This window comes from Orbilia oligospora (assembly GCF_000225545.1).
Source record: "Orbilia oligospora ATCC 24927 unplaced genomic scaffold scaffold00076, whole genome shotgun sequence".
Lineage (NCBI taxonomy): Eukaryota > Fungi > Ascomycota > Orbiliomycetes > Orbiliales > Orbiliaceae > Orbilia > Orbilia oligospora.
Genome location: NW_011645633.1, coordinates 717086 through 738865, shown reverse-complemented (window position 1 = coordinate 738865; position 21780 = coordinate 717086). Strand labels below are relative to the sequence as shown.

Below are 21780 nucleotides of genomic sequence, written 5' to 3'. Positions count from 1 at the left end.
ATATAAGGCATTGGGAGTATTAGATATTTTGATACTCGAGTAGGTATTATTAGTATTCGGTATACATAATTACTTAAGTATATTATTAGGGTAGCATTGCATAGTAATGCAATATAATAAAGAGAAGTATCCCGGATAGCCATTCCGAAAACAAGCAGAGCCTCCGCCTTTTATCGGCCTGTTGATTCTATTCTATTAGCATAGTCCCCTCACTCGATCCTATTAATATATATTCAATTCTATTCTAATCCGGTTTCAATTGATGTCATAATTGCTGTAATTTCGAGACCAAGATCCTATCCGAAAATTATATCTCTCAGATAGAGAGAGAGAGAGTTGAGAGCCAAGAGAGAATTGAGCTGAGTCGAGAGCTGAGAGCTGAGAGCTGAGAGTGATTGACGAGTGGGTGCTGGGTGCTGTTGCTGGGTGCCAAGTACCGGCAACACCAGCCACGCGCTGACGTCCCCGTCGTCAGGTACTACCACGACCAAAGGTCCCAGCCTGTCAACACCTTCTCTTCTTGCTCCTGACATTGTTCATCCTGATATCATACCTAAGTACATATCATCTCATCGGCTTCATCGGGTGCGGCTATAGACCAAAATGGACTCGTGAGTTATCTCCTATCTAGTTCCTATAAGAGTATTTGTTAATTTGTGTTATCAACAGACTCGATAGGGACCTGCGCCGTTCCGCCCTTTCGCGACTCGCAAAGCTGGCCGCTGCCTCTCCTGCACCGCCAGTTCCAGACTACAGTAACAATATCAGTATCCCGTCGTCGCCCACCAGGCGCAATCAACAACCACCCCCACCACCCCCTCCAGCTACCGATTTCGAGAAACTCGAAGAGGAGATCCAAGGTGGTACCCGTTTTACCAATGGTGGTGGTGCCGCTTTTATGAATGGCGGACCTAGGTCCTCCTTTATCAAATCCTCGCCTCAGACACTTGTACGTCTTTACACCACTACTATATCCAATAACGATAACTTTCAACTTTTATACGATAGCAATGAAATGGCAATATTAATAACAAAGGTGATAATAATGTTCATGGTGGATAGAATGCTCGGGATATCGAAATCATACTGGCCCTCTGCGGCTCCGTCGAATTTGTCAACTCCACTGAGGCAGCCTCCAAGCTCGCCCGTCTGCTATCCCCTTACCTCATCGATTCTTCTATCCTCCAAGTCGAACAATCCCCACAGCTACGTCACTTCAATCCTAGTCCATGGGAGTCTCTGACAACATCTATCACTGATTCTCTCGCTCTCGTCGGCACTCTATTCCCTTCCCAGAGAGATTCAATCGTTTCCACTCTTAACTCCTATCTCCGGCGCATTAAATCCCAGGCTGGTGGTACCCCGGACTTCTCCGATGACCGTGCTGCTATTCCCGTAGCTACTCTCGTCGTATCTCTCCTCGGCTTTTTTAATTCCGCCGCTAAGCGTATGGATCTTTGGAATCACGAAGAACGAGTTGAACTCATCAAAACTGTCCGTGAAATACTCTCGCCTAATTTTCTCTTGTCCGCCGAAACCGCTTTCTCTACCATTCGCAACTCTCACGGCAGGGAATTGAAATTATGGAAGAGATATACCCGTCAATATGCTGCCTCCGGCCGTCCGTTGGGTGCCATGCTCCTGCAACAGGGCTTCACCTGTCTCCTCGCCGCTTCTACCTCCCTTCTTGTGGTCGACCCAAAGCTTCTCAGGGATCGCGATGTTCTTGACGTCCTCTTGGCCCGCACCAATAAAACCAAGGAAACAATCATCACCCCTGGTTCAGCCTCCCCTTCTACTCGGAAGGCTCGTCTCAATCGTTTGTCGTCGCACTCTGACGCCCTCACTAACGGCCATGACCAAAATGACCTGGTATCTTCTCTCGTTGACATGATCACTGAAATCTTGGCCCTCGTCGAGGATGGCGCCGACTATCTTCAAGTTGGTAGTGCCTGGCAACAACGTTTAGCATTCTCCGTCAAGGCATACGCCTTCATCTCTTTCTGTAACTGTGTTGAATACCGTCGTCGCCACCCAACTCTTAACCATCTCGAAGACGTGGAAAGCCGTGACGAGCACGCTGACCTTCTTATCGGATTACTCGAAGCTAGTCTTGAAGATCCAATCCAAATGGTTGACCAGGACCTTGCTAGAACTGTATTGAAAATTATGGCTATTGTAGGCAAGAATGACCCGTCGTTCGCTGTCGCCGTGATTAGGCTCTTCCCTCGGTATATTGTGCGAAGCGGTGCCGAGAAAGAGACGATTAGGGTTGCTGGGAAATGTCTTGCTAGAGTTCTCCAGACTCTGTCCCAAGATGCCATGATCACGACTTTGTATACCTTGGGGAATGTACTCTCCTCAGGTAATCCGGAGAGGGCGCTTACTGCGAACACGCGAGAGAAGATTCATCCCGAACTTCTTGATGTAAACGCCCTTGGTTCTTCGATTTCTCTGTCCTTGAATTCCGAGGAGGAAAAGTTTTTAGTCTATGAAAGGGTTATCGAGGCCATCGTCGGTGTCGCCTGTGAGATGAAAGACGAAAAGATGGTAGAACTTGCAGCTAGCATCCTTGGTCAAAAGGTTGGAAAGATCAATGGCGCTGTTGATGCTAAGATTATTGTCGAACTTGCCGTCCTAGCTCTTGCAGGTGGTCCTTTGGAACTCAAAACCGTCTTGAAGTTGCTTGATAGGCTCGGAACGAATGCGGTGGGTATCCGCGACGTCAATATTGCAGGTGCGGTCTTGGAGGCTAGGATTCACATGTCCACGAATCTTAAACCGGATCATCCGCTTTATGATACCTACCTCACTGGTCTCTTGGAGTGCATCATCAATAAAGGAGATATTCACGAGCAAGATACGAGGAAGCAGGCGGACCCAGATAGCAGAACGTCGCCCGTTGAGCCACCGAAGTTACGTTTCCTGGCTGGCTCGCAGTTGTTCTTACACTTGGACATTGTCCAGCTAGCTGCCCGGGAGATTTCACAGTTTTTGCAACCTCTCGCGATCTTACTCAATGCCACTACACCCGAGAAGACAGAGATGCCGCCTTATAATATTCATTCAAACAAGGATATACAGCAGCTCTTCCGAAACGCATGGTTTAACTGCGTCGTCCACGGGTTCCTACGACAGAGCGAGTTGGTACAAACGCATGAATCTTTCCTTCGCATTATCGCGCGGCACACGCCTCCCCTCGTGGCCGAAACTAGGATAAATCACATGGAAAGCGACATGGACTTGAACACTATCCTCCGCCGTGGGATGAACACCCAAAACATCGCAGAGCAGAAGCGGAAGCTCTCCAGCGCCATTCCTACGCACGATAGTGAAATTCGAGGGTTGAGCTACCCGAAAGTAATCTTTTTGCAGGCCGCTCTTCTGCTTGAGAGTTTGAGAGCTTTGGAGGGAGACTGCAGCAAGATTCTTACGTACTTTGTAGATCCTTCGTTTAAACATGGCGACGAGGCTACTTGTATGAGCTCTATTGCTGCTGAGGTTATCAGCATCTACCTAAAGAATGTGCAACAGGGTAATCTGGAGGCATTCCAGGCTCCTTACGTTTCTAAGCAACTCGTTGAGTTTTTCACCGGCTGTTGCCATCGAGTCGAGAAAGTGCAATTTGTGGCTGCTATCTGTGCGAACAACATCATTACGGCGGTACCATCGGCGTTGTGTCAGAAGTCATCCATGTTTGCATTACTCGAACTTTTGACGTTGTTGTGGAACAGTTGTCTAGAAGCGGAGACGGACGAGTATGGATGGCATTCCGTGTATCGCAGTACTGTGGCGAACATACAGATTGAGCTGTCGGACTCCTTTCCGCTCCGGAAGAAGACACTGAAGACCTACCATGAACGTGCGAAAGGGTGGTTGCTTCGGGTCCTGGACATTGCGCCTTTGGATGTCAAGGGGCTACTACAAAAGTATCTCGCTAAGTTTAACGACGAAAATGTATTTGGGCATGTCGCACTTGGAAGATCTTTAGCGTATGATATTGGCGCTGCTGTGCCGAAGAGCGATCCAAGGCTCTCGACGTTGGCGGATATCAACCTTGCTTCCGACTTCATGGCGCAGTATACGATCCGCCAGGCTTACCGGTATGATGACAACATGCCTGAGCACGCGCCGGACTGGATTCATGATTCGGATCGACCGGACCATACGGCAGAGATATATGGAAAGCATGGCGACGCACAGGCTTTCCTCACGCATCTGGAGACTAGAGCTGTTAATGGCAAGTTCGTGGCTATCAGTGAGGTGCGGGATATATTGAGGCGAACGGCCGGGTTGCTTTGTCAGTCGCACACTGAGGAGAGTATTCTCATCCAACATTTTGTGGGAATACCTTTTGCTATTTTTACGAAACAGAGCATTAAATTGGGAATCTCGCTGTGGATGGGGGTTTTGAATGAGAACAAGAATATTGCGCCACGGATACTTTGTGAAATTGCACGGAACTGGGAGTTGACGGTGAGGAAGAAGCAAGGGCTGTTCAATCCTAGCTTTGATGCGCCCGATGCATTCAATACGAAGATGGAGTATGTGCCTTCTGATAAGGGGCTACTTACAAAGCATCAGACCGCAGCTATCAATATGCTTTCGCCACATCTTACGCTCTTGAAGTTTTTGAGCAGCCATTTTCATGCGTCGAGGCATGGTGATCCGAATGTTATCCGAATGTTTTTGAGACTGATTAGAATCTCGTTGGTTGGACTGAAGAATGCGAGCCCGCATCCGCTAGCGAGAGAAGCGAGGTTTCAGTTTATCTTATTCTCCTTGCAAGTCTTGAAGTACACCCCGGGTATTATGCCAGCGGTGATGCAGTGGAAACTGAAGGATGAGATATTCTCTGCTGCGCTTAGTTGGTTCACTTATCAACCAAGATGGTCTTATGGCGGGAATAAGATGCAGTTGAGGGCGGAAGGATTAGTGATGAGGGAGGTTGCGCTAGCAATCCAAGGCCTCTCGGCGGTGGGGAATGCGACAGTCAAGAGTCTGGAACTTAAGCAGGAGTTGCTTTTGCTCTTGTTGGAAAACGAACAGGCTAGGGTATCGACATGGATTACACCGTTGGATGCACCGAGGAAGCAAGCACCTGTTCCTGGGATCGTGCCGCGACAGGTCAGCGACGTTACGCTAGTTACGTTGCTGCAGACGGCGTGGAATGAGAACCCGGCGTTAGCGATCCAGATGATTGGACGGTTCCCATCGAAGAGGTATGAGGCCGAGGTGAGGAAGATGATGCTGGCGTTCCCAGAGAAGGTAGTTAAGATTCCCGAGGCGCTTTATTATATCTTTGGGGATAAATTGCCATTGGACGTTAACTTTCAGCTACGTTACCTGCTCTACTGGGCGCCGTTGAACCCTATATCTGCGGCGACGTATTTGTTACCGTCGTATGCGAACAATCCGTTTTTGTTGCAGTATGCGGTCCGAGCGTTGGAGAATCATTCGATCGATGTTACGTTCTTCTATGTTCCGCAGTTTGTGCAAACTCTACGATATGATGCATTGGGGTATGTTGAACGGTGGATTTTGGAAACCGGCAAGTTTTCGCAGTTGTTTGCGCATCAGATTATTTGGAATATGAAGGCGAATGCGTATAAGGATGAGGATTCAGAAATCCCGGACCCCATCAAGCCTACTTTGGACAAAGTTATGGACCATTTGATTTCTAGCTTCTCACCTGCTGATCGGAGCTTCTATGAGCGGGAGTTTAGCTTCTTTGGAGAGGTTACGGCAATTTCCGGAAAGCTGAGACCGTTTATTGGACAGCCCAAGGAAGAGAAGAAACAGAAAATTGAAGAGGAGCTGAGGAAGATTAAAGTTGATGTTGGCGTGTACCTACCGTCAAACCCTGATGGCATAGTCATTGGAATTGATAGAAAGAGTGGGAAACCATTGCAGAGTCACGCGAAGGCGCCGTATATGGCGACATTCAGGGTGAGGAAGAAGGCTAATGCCAGTGTCGCTGGAGATGATGTGGGGAGCCCTAGAGCTGAAAGTCGGGTCTCAGGAGGATTGATAGGGGAAGAGAAGTGGCAGGCTTGCATATTCAAAGTTGGAGACGATTGTAGGCAGGATATGCTGGCTCTGCAGTTGATTAGTGCTTTCAGGAGTATTTTTAATAGCGTGGGATTGGATGTATTTGTCTTCCCGTATAGGGTTGTGGCAACGGCACCCGGGGTTAGTATATATTCCCTCTCCCTTTTACACAGTGCATCACATGAGGAACTTTACTAATGAAGAGATGGGGTTGGAATAGTGCGGTGTGATTGAAGTCCTGCCTGACTCGATTTCAAGAGATATGCTTGGGCGAGAGGCGGTCAACGGGTTGTATGATTACTTCACAACTAAGCATGGTGGCGAGGATTCAATCAAATTCCAAGAGGCACGAAGCAATTTCGTGCAGAGCATGGCGGCCTATTCGGTTATTTCGTACCTCCTCCAGTTTAAAGACAGACATAACGGAAATATTATGATCGATGGGTCTGGGCATATCATTCATATTGGTATGTCTTATCATGGATGAAAGAATGTGCTAGATAGGAAGCGAGTTTGCTAACAGGTTGTAATTTTTTTTAGACTTTGGTTTTTGCTTCGACATCGCTCCCGGTGGCATAACCTTCGAACGCGCACCTTTCAAGCTCACTGCTGAAATGATTGCTGTGATGGGTGGAAGCCTTGAATCCCAATCCTACCGTTGGTTTGAAGAGCTTTGCGTCAAATCCTTTTTGGCGTGTAGACCTTACTGTGAGCAGTTGGCACACTTGGTAGTATTGATGTTGGATAGCGGGTTGCCGTGTTTCAAGCCGGAGACGATACAGAACTTCAAGGCGAGGTTTGTGATGGAGAGGAGTGAGCGGGAGGCGGCGGATTATATGAGGGGCCTGGTGAAGAGGGCTTATGGAAGCTACAGTACTAGGGGATATGATCAGTTCCAGCTGTTGACTAATGGGATTCCATATTAGTTATGCTGTCCGGATTCGAGAATGAGTGTGCTTTGGTGTTGTTTTTGTTGCAATTTCATGCTGAGATTTTCGATGCTTCTCACTTCTTTGGTTAGCATCTATTCAATATCTTTTACCTATTAATGTTTTCGTATAAAATACTTTTTCTTCGTTTATTTTTCTCACGCTGGAGTCGACTTGTGCAACTTGGATTTGATATCCCATGATGCTGCCATGTGGGAGTCTAATCCTCACGTTTTGAGTGATATGCAGGCTATTCGCTCGGTTAGGTTTGCTTTTCCCCTGACAGGCCGTAACGTCATATGCATGGTTTTCCTCCATTCCATCGCGCCCGGTTGGCTGGTTTGTTACACTGCGCCGCGCGACTTTCCGTTACGTTAAACTTTCAACTACGCTAGCTTAGTGATGAGAGAGAGAGCTGAGAGAGAGAGAGAAATTAAATTTAGACTATATCCTTTTTTCTTTCGCTCCTTTCTTCACCTCTTTGTTTCTCAGCTTCGCAGAGTACTAATAGACTAGAATCGAATCGAACCGACCTATAGTATTTTATAAATTTATGCTTTCTTCTCGATCACTTTAATCATTATTGCTGCAGAGTAACGTCGTACCGTTCGGCGTCGATATACTATCGTTAGCTCTATATTTCTCCGGTTTCAATTCTCGATTTTCGATATACTACTATTGTACGAAAGAAAGAAAAAAGCCATAGAAATTAAAGATGTCCGGTGCATCGACACCAACCTCACCGACTTCCCCCTCTCCCGACCGCCCCCGTCGAAGCTTCACCCTCCCGGACTTTCCAACCCCAAGAGCGACAACCCCTCTTCTCCCTTCCCTCCTCCACTCTCCATCCCTCATATCCCTCCGACAACCCTCAACCTTATCGCTAGACACTAATATCTCCAACCTCGACCATGTACACCCACACGATCCCCTCCGTCGAGCCTCAATGGCGATGACATCAGAATCCCTACGATCCCAACGACTAGTAGGAACTAATAACCGACGGTACCAATGGGAGAGGTATAGAACTTCTGTTGAAGATCTAGCAAAGATTAGGAATAAGAAGGTTAGGGGGTATTATGAGAATGTGAATAGACAGATTGATAGGTATATTTGGGTTGATCAATTGTTGGATTCGGCGTTGGTGCCGAGATTGGTGGGGGCTTATGGAGGTAGGAGGGAGGGGACTATTGTGGAGGAAGAGGAAGGGGAAGGGGGCAGTGGTGGAAGTGGGAGTGGTAGTGCAGTACCGAAGACGCCGTTGAGGAGACGGCCGAGTTTTGTGAGGAAGATGGCGGATGAGGAGACGCCGCTTTTGCAGGGGGGCGGAGAGGGGGAGGGGGATGAGAGGATTGTGTAAGTATATACTCTTATTCAATAAATGTTGAGGGAGTATGTGAATTGGCTAATTGATCTTGGGGAGGAGATAGGAAGGTGGCGATATATGTCAATCTGACGGCGAATACGATACTACTTGCCGGTAAAATTGCGGTTACACTGTTAACTAGCTCGCTGTCAGTGCTTGCTAGTTTGGTCGACGTATGTCCTTTTTCATATCCCCCCGCTTTCTGTTTTAAGTATTATCTCTAAAGATGGTTATTAAAAACTGGGGGATAACATAGTCGGCCTTGGATTTCCTCTCCACCGCCATAATCGGCCTAACAACCTACCTCATATCTCGACGAGACTCCCACCGCTATCCCATCGGTCGTCGACGTCTAGAACCCATCGGAGTCCTAGTTTTCGCCATAATAATGATAGTATCATTCATCCAAGTCGCCGTCGAAGCCGTTCAACGACTCTTAAGCCCCGACCACAGTATCATACAACTCTCAAACTCAGCTATAACCATCATGTCAGTCACCGTAGGAATAAAGGGGGCATGCTACCTCTGGTGTCGAATGGTCAAATCGTCCAGCGTTCAGGCGTTAGCACAAGACGCACTTACAGATGTTTATTTCAATACATTTTCGATATTTTTCCCGTTATTGGGGTATGCGACTGGACAATGGTGGTTAGATTCCCTCGGTGGGTTGCTATTATCCCTATACGTTGTTTTCAGTTGGTCGAAAACTTCATTGGAACATATAGATCATTTGACGGGGAGTGCTGCGCCCTCAGAAGATAGAAATTTGGTATTGTATGTTTGTATGAGGTTTGCTAGGTGTATTAGGAAGATTACGGGGGTACAGGCATACTATAGTGGAGATAAGATTAACGTTGAGGTTGAAGTGGTGTTTGATGAGGATTTGAGTCTGAAGGATAGTCATGATGTTGCTGAAGCGCTTGGTTGGACGGTGGAGAGTTTACCGTTTGTGGAGAGGTGTTTTGTGCATACGGATTATAGTGGAGAGAATCCGACGACGCATTTGGAGAGGTGATTATGATGTGTATTTTGTATATGTAATACAGTGCACGATTACCTAATGCATGGGGATGGTATGTTTAGAGGGGAAGTTGGGATGTTTTTGGTTCAGATCTCTTGAATCTTTGTTTCTTTGTGCAACTGGTGGGTATACATGTACACATACGAGAGTTTCGCCAAGTTGACTTGGAGTTTGGGTGAGTTTTTTTTTTTTAGGAATTCTTCTATCATACATGTGAGGGTTTGAAACATACTTAGATTTATATGTATATGTATATATGGCCATATGGGTCCAGTCGACCAATTACTTAATTAGAAATCGGATAGATCCGAGAGCCGGCTTGGATGTGAAGTAGATTTGGATCAAACTATTCCGAAAGTTCCCAGGCCGTGGCGCCAGGGGCTGATCTTTCAATCGAGAAGTTTGTAATTCGACGGTAACGTTATAACAATTTGTAAAACAAAAAAGCTTGAGGGAGAAAAAAATATGGTCTCGTATTTTAGGAGTCTAGGTTGGGAGACGTCTAGACTAGGGAATGGCTGAGCTGAACCTCAGACGTGGGATCGATTTCGAAACATGTTTCTTTTCATACCTAAGCTGTGCCTGTGCCGAGGTATTCCCCCAGGGTCCTCTGGATTTGTTAATTACTTAGTCATACAGATAGACGGCTAAGGAATAGACATTTCGATTGGGGGATTGTCGAAAGTGACGTGATCTGAGGATGATAAAGAAGCGCTATGAAAATCTCAGAGGTTGGCTGAGTGTACAAAAGGTCTGGAATCCGTTTCATTTCTGCCCCCAAAGTGTTTCGTTTTATAAAATACTACTATATGGCGGTGGGTATCATTATATATTTACACAGCCTCAATCTATAAGACCTGGAAAGGGAGAAGAAAAAAAAGATCCCGTGAATTGAAACTTTAAGGAATCAAAAAGAGGCCAAGATTTTAAGATGTTCGTTTATATGGGTGTGGGTACTAGTATCGTAAGCCTTTCTTTCGCGCCGACAAAGCTAAAACACCACACTAGACAATCTCAGCCTTGGAAATCCTTCTAGGCATCGAGTTTTAAGATCGATAAGAAAAAAGTTTTAAGTTATGATCTGATCGGACATATATTACTTTTAGCCAATTATTCGAAAAGAAGTGGAGAATGTTTCCGCATAGTAAAAGTGGATTCATGACATTCGCTCGGCCCCGGATAATGATAACGCTTCCCCCGTAGCAGAACCGTCTTATTGGCGTTTCAGACACTTTAACCCGGCAAGAAAGCGCTTGGCGCTTGAGGGATGTTGCACAAAATGGGAATCTTTGGCAAGGGGGGTATTTCCTCTTTTCGGTGGGTAGTATCATGTATATTTTCCTAAAAGGATGGGATCTTAGGACTTTTAAGAGAGTATTCGACAAATGGAGTATGATCGAGATAATGGATCTGTCGAATGTGGTCTGAGAAACCCGAATAGCCATCCCTTTTGGGACTTTGTGGTATTTCCCGATTCGGATGCAACGCGGATTAATATCTTTAAAACCTCGTTTACTAGGTTGACGCCGGCACATTCGAGACGAGCGGTGATAGATGATCGTACCCCGGGATTTTTTTTCTCCCCGTCCTTTTCTTCGGCGTTATAGCTTTGGAACGGGCTAGGAGTGGAGGCTTGATTTTTAAGCTCCTTCAGGGGACTCATTCTCTTGGCGGGCACAGATGACGGTGTTAAACTTGTTCTTATAAACATCTCGTCTCTGGTGGATATAATCTCTTTTTTTTCCTTTCTTCCTTTCTCTCTTGTTTCTCCACCCAGCGCAGAACCCTTCCCTATCTCTCATTCTTTTCTTTCGCTTCTCTTTTTAAATTACCTCTGGGAGGTTTGAGCTGTTCTGTGAACGCTCGTTATTACATTCTATTCTTCACCTTTAATCGGCATATTAATATTTTTTAAATAGCTTGGTTAAGGTAGATTATTATCATTATTACTATTTTTATTATCAAGACACAGGTTGTCCTTTCATTCATTTGAGGCAGGGCCTTTTTTCTTCTTATTTTCTTCCCCATATCTCTATTCGTTCGGTCACTCCTTCTCATACCCTTTTTCATCCTTTATATTTCCCTAAGCTTGAAAAAAATGAAGACCTCAACTTTAATAGTAGCCCCCTTGCTACTTTCTCTCTCCTCTGCAAGCATCATTGGAAGAATAATCGGTCGTAGCAATGTTGAATCGCGGCAAGTTCAAGCTGCTGAAGAGCCCGAGACTGGTAAGAATCTCATACCTATGTTGCATAATTCTACTTATTCCATTACTTCAATTGGTAAACATTCTAACCGTTTTTATAGTATACACAGTCCTAAAACGTGGTGAAAAGGTTGGCACGAATGAAACCTTACCAATCCTTGGTACCGGCGTTGAAGAAATAATCACAACTACCACTACTACCGGCGCTGCTGCACCGGAGAGGACAGTCGGTAGAGGTCGTAACGGTCGAAATGGTCGAAATGGTCGAAATGGCCGTAATAGAAATGGAAAAAACAACGGCAAGGATCGTCAAGGCCGTCCTGGACAAAACCGTGGGGATGGAAGAGACGACCATAGAGATGACGACGATGAGGATGACAACCGAGGACGTGGTGGAAAGGGGAGGGGAGGGAATGGAAGAGATGAAAGACCTGGAAGACCTGGAAGAGACGGAAGACCTGGAAGAGACGGAAGAGATCGGGATGATGATTCTACGACCATTACTAGGACAAGACTTAGGACTACTGAAACCACCGTCGTGGTTTCGGAGACCGAGGGCGCTGAGGAGGAGGCTACTACTACTACCGATGAGGCCGGAGCCGAGCCTACTGATGATGGTGAAGGTACTCCTACTACTGATGGGTTTAGGGTCATTCCTACCAGTGAAATGGAAGAATATGAATCTGCACCCTCGGCTGAAGCTGAACACCACCCCGCTCCGGTAGAATATGTTGGCGCTTCTGCTCCAACCGCTGATCCACGAGGTGGACGTCCAGAACCTGATCCACGAGGCGGGCGTCAAGAACCTGACCCAAGAGGAGGACGTATTGTTACTGTTACCAAACATGAACGGGTAAATCTTCAATTCTCTCTTTGATTTCTACTTTTACAGTACGGTAAAAAAACTAACATTCACAAAAAGGTCGTGGTCACCAAAACCGAACGAGTCAGAGAACCACCAAAGACAGTCACAAAGACCGAAAAGGTCCGAGAAACCGTCACAAAGACTGAACGAGTTCGAGAAGATGCCAAAACCGTCACAAAAACCGAACGGGTCCGAGAAACCGTAACCAAGACCGAAAAGGTTCCGGAAACTGTCACAAAGACCGAAAGGGTCCGCGAAACGGTCACTGAGAAGGAAACGGCTCGTGCGGGCGTAGAAACCGTTACTGTCACTGAATCGGCTTGTACTGAAACTGCGGCTGCCCACGAGACCGCCCCCGCGGTTCATGAGACTACTACCACAGTTGCTGAGCACGTAATGCAATCCGAGACTACTTCTGTTGTTCATGAGACTACTCCTGCTATCCATGAGACTACAACTCCTGTCGCTGAACACGAAACCACCACTACTACTGTAGCTGCAGAGCACGAAACCACCACAACCGCTGTCGCGGAACATGAGACAACCACCACTACCGCAGTCCACGAGGTATCAACCACAACAACTGAAGTTGCTCCACAAGAAACTGGTATGGGCGAACATAAGCCACAGCCAGTTCATACGACATTGGAAACCCTTGTTCGAGAGCCACAGCATACCCCGCCTCCTCAACATGAAGCTATGAAACCTAGTCGATTCTGAAGGATTTTAAAAAGGATTTAAAGGAAGGAACTTAATTCCAGGCTTGACGCTTTGGTACCTTGATTTCTTTTAGAATCTTTCTTTATTCTTCATGTTGCATGGCCTTTGGTTTTTGGGCTTTAATTTTCCTTTGTCATTGTTTTCTTCTTCTTCTTTTGTTTGGGGATACCATATTCTTTACAGGAAATAGCATATTACGTTAGGCGATATTTGATTGTCTATTATTATTTTTGTGGTTTCGTTGATTTTGATCTTGAGGTGTATCTATAAAGCTCTCGAGGGAATAGTTGTAGTATTCTAGTAGTCTAGTAGGAAAAATTCGAATCAAAAAGTTAGATACCCACGATCAATCACAGGATATTTATAATGTCCTTTCTCCCCGATAATCCATGACAATACAGAATATAACGCCAAAAGTACATATACACACGGTGCATGCATACGCTATCCCACCTAGGTACTTGGCCAATTAATCCTCCTGCCCTTTCTCTGCGCCTGGTCTCGAGGCTAGGATACAATGGGTCTAGACCAGCGATCAAGATGTCCATACTCGCGGACTCCATCCACCTCAACAAAAACCCTAATATCCCATTGCTTATGCCACCATTCCCCATTCCCGCCTCTCCCTTCATCCTGAATCCTGACAAACTCCAAACGAACTCTGACATCTTCATACCTCTCACCGGAAGGCCTTTTCCCCACAAAAGTCAAAGTTTCCAAACAATCAAACCCTTCCGCTTTCCAATCATAACACAGATTTCTCAATTCGTGGGGCGTCAATGATCCGTGGCTTGGTATGATTATCCAGGGTAAAATTAATGTTCGCAATCTCTTTAGGTTACTGATACCGTCGAAGCTGCTGTTGCAGAATTCCCATATGCCTGGATTGAAGCAAGAATTAGGTTGAATATTTAGATACTCGACATTCGGGAACCTTTCGGTTAGTCTTCGGACATCTCGGTCCTTGAAGAAGTGGAAGGTCTTGAGGTGCAAAGTTTTGATCTTTGAAAAAACACGAAGAAGGTCGGGATGTAATTCGATGCCCATTTCAAATGGTGAATTGGGTCCAGGTATGATCAAAGTATTGACGTGTAGCTGACGCAACTTAGGGGCTGAAGTAAGCAAGTGGTAGTAATGTCCAAAATCGGTGAAGGGTTTTGATCCGGGGTCATCGGTTGGCTGAGGAAGGTTATAGATTGAGAGAGTGACTTTCTTTAGTACCGGTAGGTCCGGAGTCATGTTTTTGAACGATTTGAGCGTATACCCGCTGGGTATCATCTCACCAAGAAACTCTTGGTTCTCTTTTGATAAGGTCAAATATGAAGCCTTAAATATCTCATCTTGTGATCGTCCCATCGTGTCACTTTTACTCTCGATGCGGAGCTCAAGCCCTTCGAGTGTATCACGGAATCCTGAATCAGCAAGCGCTTTGAGGAATACCGAATAAACAGCCTTCTCAGTTGAGTACAAGACCCCCAAAAGAACACGAAGGGTTCGTAGAGATGGGAAGAGCTTCAATACGTTCATCTTCATACGAAGGTCAGAGTAGACTTCCTCTAAATAAGAGTCTCCAGGGCAGAGGTGTGCGTCCCCCAGATTATCAATTACTTCTTGCTGAGAGCCCCATTTGAAACTTAGCCAGATCAGGCGTATAGATCTTTTGTTTGGTTGGGAACCCCATATTAGCTCACTGTATAAATAGCAATTAGCTACTAGATATATCGCGAGCAACTTACTTTGTGTAACGACGAATACGTTCTAATGAACCCCCTTTCATAAATATGCTTGGATCATCTTGATTTATTACGATGTGTTTGAATAGGAAGGGTAAGCATAAATCCCTGTAGTACTTGGAGCAGACTGATAAAGCTTCTCGATCCTGCCGTGGAAGGTTTTCGAGGATCGCGAGGTGGATTTCAGCTGGGAAAACATTGAGGGAACGTGCAGCTGCAGCTGTAGGCTGCATGATAGGCTTCTCAGAAGGTCTCTGGGACTCGAGGTTCTCCATTTTGAATTCTTCAGACATATTGAGATGTAGCTGTAAGGTATCGTCTGTCCTAAATTGATGAAGAAGTTTGAAGGTGTGTTTTGATGTTCTGACACGCGGTTTGATATTTACTGGCGTATGTGCATATATTTTGGAATGAGGCACACAGTCTTGTAATTGGTTACGAGACTGTTACGAGACTGTGAGGCCAGTTCTTGGACACTGGCTTTAGTGTCAGGCAACACCAAAAAAGACACACGGCTTGCTTCTAGAATTCTATATCATTCGTGTATGCAACTGCTTGGTCTTAAATTGAGATACCAGTGCCACTGTAACGGGCCGAGAGGCATAACATCCGATCATTGTGGAAGCCGAATACGCTAATTCTGCATTTCACCAGTGTTCCCGAGTTCTTTTTGCCAAAGCAACATTCGAAATTGTGAGAACGAGGATACTTAAAGTCAGCTATTCAAACAAACACTCTTTAAAAGGTGATCTTAAAGTGATATATATCCATACCCATCTAGTGAGTTTTTGGATCCTGATTCCTATAGTTAGAGTCGCCATACTCCTAAAACAAATGAAAACTCTAATAAAAACCCATACGCCCAGCATTATCCCACAGAATTTTCTTTTCTTTCTTTTTTGGAAAAAAAGGGGCCTAAGCTAATATGAAGTGGACCCTAAGCTCCTGGGTCTACATAATCTTGGAATTGCGAAGGTTTATAGTCTCCGCCTACGACCAGATCCCAGCCCTTTACTTGGTCGGGAACGAATGTAAACTGTATTCTGGTCTTCTCCCAGTTGCGCAAATCGAGGGGATCCTCGGGGTTTACCGGTCGCAGACGACGTATACCCTCAAAGGTTATCATTTCTATTTTCCTCATTCCATTAACTTTCCACCTGCGAACCATATTCGATAAACCTCCGGGGTTGAGGATTACGGTTCCCCCCCTTGGCCATGGCAGTGTCATTACTCTCAAATCCTTCAACTGCTTGAGGACATCGAAGCTTTGCGGCCATATGTGGTACTGGGTTGCGGGGTTGTAGGCCATACAAATATACAAGCATACGAGCTTCGGGAATCTTTGCACCACCCATTCCTCAAATTTTTCCATTTTTCTGTCAGCGTAGATTGTGGTCATCAAACTTGTAAAATCCGAGATTGAAAGAGCTTTCGGAGGGCCGGTGTCTGAGTCTTGTGGGCCTATCTCCCATAATCCTTTTGTCTCGTGAGGGTCCTTTATTTTAAGGATATTGTAGGCGGTAAACATGCTGCTGGGCGCCGCAGTATTTAATGTTAGATACTTTAATAGCGGAGACAATTCGAACGGGATGAAGTAAAATTCCAATCGCTTAATGCGGTGGAATCTTTTTGAAGTGAAAGGCCACGGGACACCATTAACAGATATTTCAGCGATCATTAATTGTGGGAGCGCTGATATTTTTGACCTCACCAGCTTCCCCATCTCCTCGTCGGGGATCTTCCCCCCAAGGAACTCTTGGTTAGCGGGTGACAAAGCCGAATACATTCTTTCGTATCGCTCATTTTCCTTACTAGGGTCGCCATCCCTCATTTCTCCAGGACTTTCAAATGTTTTCAAAACTATGATATCTAATATTTCCAGATTTTCACGGAAAGTAGACCCGTGCTCGTTAATCCCGTTGATGAGGGCTAGGAAGATATTATTTTCGGCGGCGGACGGTATTTCGTAGGATATATGGAGTCTTTGAAGGGATGGGAAATGTTTTAAAGCCGCGAGGTTATTGCGGAGCCGAGTAAAAACGTTCTCAGGGAGGAGCCGTCGGCCACAGAATCTTGTTCTCAGACAAATGATGTGGTCGCGCCAACTATAAGACTTTTCGAACGATACGGCCCTATATTATTAAATTAGAATATATACAAGAAACTGGAATTGGCTATGGATTTGAGAAGAAGGGCCCAGGGGTAGATGTAGTTTATATTTCTATGGTTTAAGGACTTACGTTATCCGTTTACGAGTCTCAGGGTAGAATAGCCCATGATCTTCCCACAAGAACGACGGAAGGGGCTGATCAAAATTTTGAGTAGCACCTTCGCCGGGGTCGGGGCTTAGAATGACGGTGTTGAAACGGTAGGGGAAGGAGCCATTGTACAGCCATTTCGAGCATCTTGCGAAGTTACAGAGGTCCTCTTTTGGAATGCATTTGAAAATACAGATTGCAACCTCGAATGGTAAACTGTTAAAGGGACGGTAGACAGGATTCGATTCAGGATTCGGTCCAGGTTTTGAATCGGTATTTGATTCCACTGGGCTCGATTCGGGATTCGATACTAGTGGGTCCAATTCGGGTTTAGATTCGGAAGTCGATTCAAGTTTCGATTCAGGATTCGATTCCGCTGGGTTCGATTCCGCTGGGTTCGATTCCCCTAAGTTTGATTCGGGGTTCGATTTAGGATCCCCCATTTTTTATAGAAGAGGTCAAAATTTTCTGAATTGTGACATTTAATATCTATGATGAGATGCAGGAACGGGTCGGTCGATAAAGTTAGACGTTTAAGAATTTGGAGATTCGTGCATGCATGTGGGATGATGCTTCCTACTTGATAGAATCGAATCTATATCCCGGAATGTAACTTGGTATGAAATTAATAAGAAGGAATATGTATTTACATATCATAATATCATCTAGAGAATATATTTTTATTTTTAATTTAACATGTCTATAGATTAACAAAGGTGTAGTCTGATCGTGGTGATCAAGTTACATACTTAAGTATGTTATGCTTTTATGTACATGTATAATATTACTAGTGGTATATGACTTGTTAAATCACGTGAGCATTGCTAGATACCCCCATATCATATAATACAAGCATCCTCCACTTTCCCAATCCCCAGTTCTTATAAATTAATGATAGGTACACAAGTTCGTATAACTTAACCGTTGGTGTAGTCTTGTATTAAAACGCTTCGGCACACTCCGTTCGCGTTCGTGTACATGTATCTGCATAGGCCTAGGCCTCAAGAATCCCAAACCGCCTAGTCCTAGGCAGCAATCTGCAACATGCAACACGCTGTCGATACACCGTTTGTGGCTGGTCGACCATGCTCAAAGATCCAATAGAAGGGCCCGATTTAGCCTGTACGTACCCTGAAACCCATGCCTGTACGACACGAAATTCGAATCTCTATGAAGTCCTTATTAATTATTGCATTGCAATCAATTAAAATAAACATACAACGTACCTCCGCTTTTTAAATCATGGCTCCGCCGGTTTGTTAAGATCGGGGGAAAGGTTCAACGTTGGATCCTTCTCTTTCTTCTAGCTACTTCATGATCAGTGCAGTGTCCACTCATGGGTCAAACTTTTAAGATTATAAGACCCATGAATCGAATCAATATCGATGATATAAAACCCCCTCGCTCTTGTTACTTTGAACAACGTTGTACCAATGTTCTCCTTTCAATATATATTTACCTCCTTCCTCCCCATTTCCCTTTCCCTCTTATCTTACCTTACAACCGCCCAAACAGTCCCAAGATTAGAAACCTACAGCCTCGGCACAGTCTCAAACTTCAGACTTATACGCTCATGCATTCTATGCTGCTTCGATAGCGATGGCTGTGAATCTTCTGCTACCGACCTCCCCGACGCCGTCGCATGTCCGGTAAATTCTTGTCTGTGTCGAAGGGCGGATATTAGTACCTCCGCTTCGTTGTTTTTGGACGAATGTGTTAGTAGACGGTGTTCTGGGAACCAAGCGGATATTTCAGATGCACAGGTTGCGTATCAGGCTTATTGTTCTGTTTATTTGAGTAATGTGGGGATTACAACAGATGGTGATGGAGGTGGGGTGACTGGCGGTGGTGGGAGGAGTGGGGATCAGATTGCGACGAAGACGGTAGCGGCGGGTACCACGACTGTCACGGGTAAGCTTGGACAATATGCCTTCCCCTCCCCGCTATATTTTCTCCATATACATTTGTATATGCATTTCCGTGATTAAAGATCGATTAGTTGCTGATACTTCATTTGGGAACGACAGTTGGACAGGTGACTTCATTCATTACTCGAGTATCAACCGTCCGCGATCCTACAGCAGAGAGTGGCACTAGTCAGGGGAAGGGAAGCACTTCTGGAGGATTAGACACTACTGCTCAAATCAGTTTAGGCGTTGGTTTGGGAGTTGGAATACCAGCCCTGGGATTATTGGTTTACATCACTTATCTGCTCCTCAAGCAGCGGGAAAGAGAAGTTCAGGAAAAGAATGGAAATATGGCATTCCGTCCGGGGGGTATTGTGGAAGTAGCTAAGAATATATAATTGAGTCCGTGGATTCCTAAGATCGATACCTTTTCTATATATATATCGATATAAGGATTTAATTGGAGGGAAACTTGGGGGTTATGGCGTATCTAATGATGCAATTGGCTGTAGCTGTATGGAACTCATGATAATTATATTATGATAATATTGCTTGAATCGATGATTTCATGATTCAATGTTTAGTGTCTAGTTATAATGTATTCGGCAGAAGTTGCCAATATACTAGTACATCTGATATCTAACAGCCCTTGGTGAAATATAAGTCCGAACGAGCTTTTACCCAAGGAACACCCGAGCTTGCCGTAGCATGTATATGAAATTGCGAAATTTAAAAGAAAGATCCCCCATAGAGAAATCAGCTAATTGATACATTTTCCAATCGGTGATATATAAAATACCTTGACTCGAGCTCTGAGACTTGTGTGTGCGTCCGAATCGCGATATCATTAAACGACTGAACTATGGTCAATCTATATCAATGTCTAGAATTAGAGAAATTGATTCATCAAGCCTAGCACGTGCACAGTACCCGGAAATGGTTACATGTTCGGGGAACAGACCGTACCCAAATTAACATGATGCGGTCATGGATAGTTTGGGCGGTGTGGCGGAATGGTATGCAGTGTAGCCGATATTCTACCCGCATATATATTTTATGTATAATATTCGATTAATATTAAGTTTGATTGGAATGTTGGCAGCTACAACTTATGCACAGCTTAAGCAAGTAAGTAGCTATCTATCCATGACCAGGATTATTATCATCTTTCGAGGGAAACCCGGTCAGACTTTTTAAGGCAGAATTCAGAATAACATCATCATACAACACAGATTAATCAGGTCTGATGGCAAGGATGGTCGTGTTAAACCGGAGTGTCTTGTGCGACATAATAGTCCTAAAGTACGTATAATATAAGACAGTGCCAGCATGACGGGTGCGTTAAATCATTCTAATGCTGCAACGGCAACCGGCTTTCCTCTGCAATCTTGCGCTTTAGTTAGAGCTTCCTCGCGAACATAAGCTTATTCTGGGAATGAGTGATAACATGCATACATGTACATACATGCTGCATGGCAGATTTTTCTCCAAGCTAGCTATAGGTCTAGGTCCTCGGATAAATATGTGGCAGCACAGCGCAGTTATGTAGACGTCGCCGGCCGGAGTGATTCCCAGTTCTTGCAGCTGCAACTTAAATGTGACTTGGCAATTCTATTCTCGTTTGGAATTACATATATTGGACGTATCATATATGTATATAGGTATTCAAGATATCTTGCATGAAAGGGCGGGTGGGCGCAACTGCATGCAAGGGACGAGGGTGTGGACATGTGAGAGCTCAGGATAGAAGTATACCTGGGTATAAAGGTATCTAAAGAAGCACTTACTTGAATAAGTACTTATCAAGCTATAGCTGTCCATGACCTGTGTATCAAGATTTCAAGGAACATCGGCAGAAACAATGGAAGGGGGAGGGTACTCCGTAGGTTAACTGCAACCTCCTTTGCATATTCTAGAAACCGTAATTCGCTCGTTTAAACTCGTTCGATGCAGATTTGATCGTGGCCGAAATTCGCTAGCGCAAAAAAACCAAAAAAAAAAAAAAAAAAAGAGAGTTAAGACCGATGTTGGACCCATAGAAAGATTCTGACTGTGATGTCTTGGGTGGTTGAAAGAAATCCCTCACTTTGCAATTGGACCCCATACTATTACTCCATACAATGCAAATCGAATTACATACCACATCACATATGCCCCCAGCCGTCCCTCCTACACAAGCAAGATGATGAGGTACTTTTTTCTTCTTCTCTGCCTGCTACCAGCCAGCTGCGTATATCCTGATCCTGGTGCCTTGGTGTTGATTGATTGAATCCACGGTGTTACCTGTACCCAGCAGGAAATTTCGGATTATGAATCAGTAGAGGCAAGTCGCAGTCGCCTCGCGAGTAGGTTTAGCTTAGGGCATGCATGGGATGGCATATGCATACATATCTGCCTGCGTCGGCGGTATTAATGTTAGCTTACTCCCTTACTTAGCTTACTAACTTACTTTATCTCCCAGCTAACAAAAACTCTATGATGAAATCAGTCGTCCCATTCCAGGATCTTATGTAGATAGACGTAGTTTGATTTTGACGCTTCCGAGCTGAGGAAGAAGAATTAGTGACGATTGTGATTCATAGACTGGCCATTTGATCGGAAAGCATCGCCCGGCCAAGTGCAAACAAGTACCGTCTAGACCTGTTAGTGCCGCGTAAGGTACACACTGCACCGCCCTCCAATCGTTGCGATTCCTGCAAAACTAGTCCAACCAAAAGAAGAAAA

General features: G+C 45.1%; 6 protein-coding genes across 6 annotated transcripts; 4 read left to right on the top strand and 2 right to left on the bottom strand.

Moving 5' to 3' along the window:
- Window positions 1-603: 603 nt before the first annotated feature.
- Window positions 604-6977, top strand: AOL_s00076g211 (uncharacterized protein; the record flags this gene model as incomplete). The annotated part of the gene is made up of 5 exons (XM_011122764.1): window positions 604-611; window positions 670-949; window positions 1063-6192; window positions 6272-6518; window positions 6592-6977. 5 exons carry the CDS (start codon window positions 604-606, stop codon window positions 6975-6977), a joined length of 6051 nt encoding a protein of 2016 aa, XP_011121066.1.
- Window positions 6978-7695: 718 nt separating this feature from the next.
- Window positions 7696-9361, top strand: AOL_s00076g210 (uncharacterized protein; the record flags this gene model as incomplete). Its single annotated transcript, XM_011122763.1, has 3 exons — window positions 7696-8336; window positions 8411-8519; window positions 8603-9361. 3 exons carry the CDS (start codon window positions 7696-7698, stop codon window positions 9359-9361), a joined length of 1509 nt encoding a protein of 502 aa, XP_011121065.1.
- A 2104-nt stretch (window positions 9362-11465) lies between these two features.
- On the top strand, window positions 11466-13158 carry AOL_s00076g209 (uncharacterized protein; the record flags this gene model as incomplete). Its single annotated transcript, XM_011122762.1, has 3 exons — window positions 11466-11595; window positions 11675-12426; window positions 12496-13158. The coding sequence occupies 3 exons, from the start codon at window positions 11466-11468 to the stop codon at window positions 13156-13158; spliced, it is 1545 nt and encodes a 514-aa protein (XP_011121064.1).
- Window positions 13159-13665: 507 nt separating this feature from the next.
- AOL_s00076g208 (uncharacterized protein) lies at window positions 13666-15184 on the bottom strand (the record flags this gene model as incomplete). The annotated part of the gene is made up of 2 exons (XM_011122761.1): window positions 13666-14848; window positions 14895-15184. 2 exons carry the CDS (start codon window positions 15182-15184, stop codon window positions 13666-13668), a joined length of 1473 nt encoding a protein of 490 aa, XP_011121063.1.
- Window positions 15185-15828: 644 nt separating this feature from the next.
- Window positions 15829-17592, bottom strand: AOL_s00076g207 (uncharacterized protein; the record flags this gene model as incomplete). Its single annotated transcript, XM_011122760.1, has 2 exons — window positions 15829-17023; window positions 17132-17592. 2 exons carry the CDS (start codon window positions 17590-17592, stop codon window positions 15829-15831), a joined length of 1656 nt encoding a protein of 551 aa, XP_011121062.1.
- Window positions 17593-18748: 1156 nt separating this feature from the next.
- On the top strand, window positions 18749-19454 carry AOL_s00076g206 (uncharacterized protein; the record flags this gene model as incomplete). The annotated part of the gene is made up of 3 exons (XM_011122759.1): window positions 18749-18798; window positions 18822-19060; window positions 19177-19454. The coding sequence occupies 3 exons, from the start codon at window positions 18749-18751 to the stop codon at window positions 19452-19454; spliced, it is 567 nt and encodes a 188-aa protein (XP_011121061.1).
- Window positions 19455-21780: the final 2326 nt, after the last annotated feature.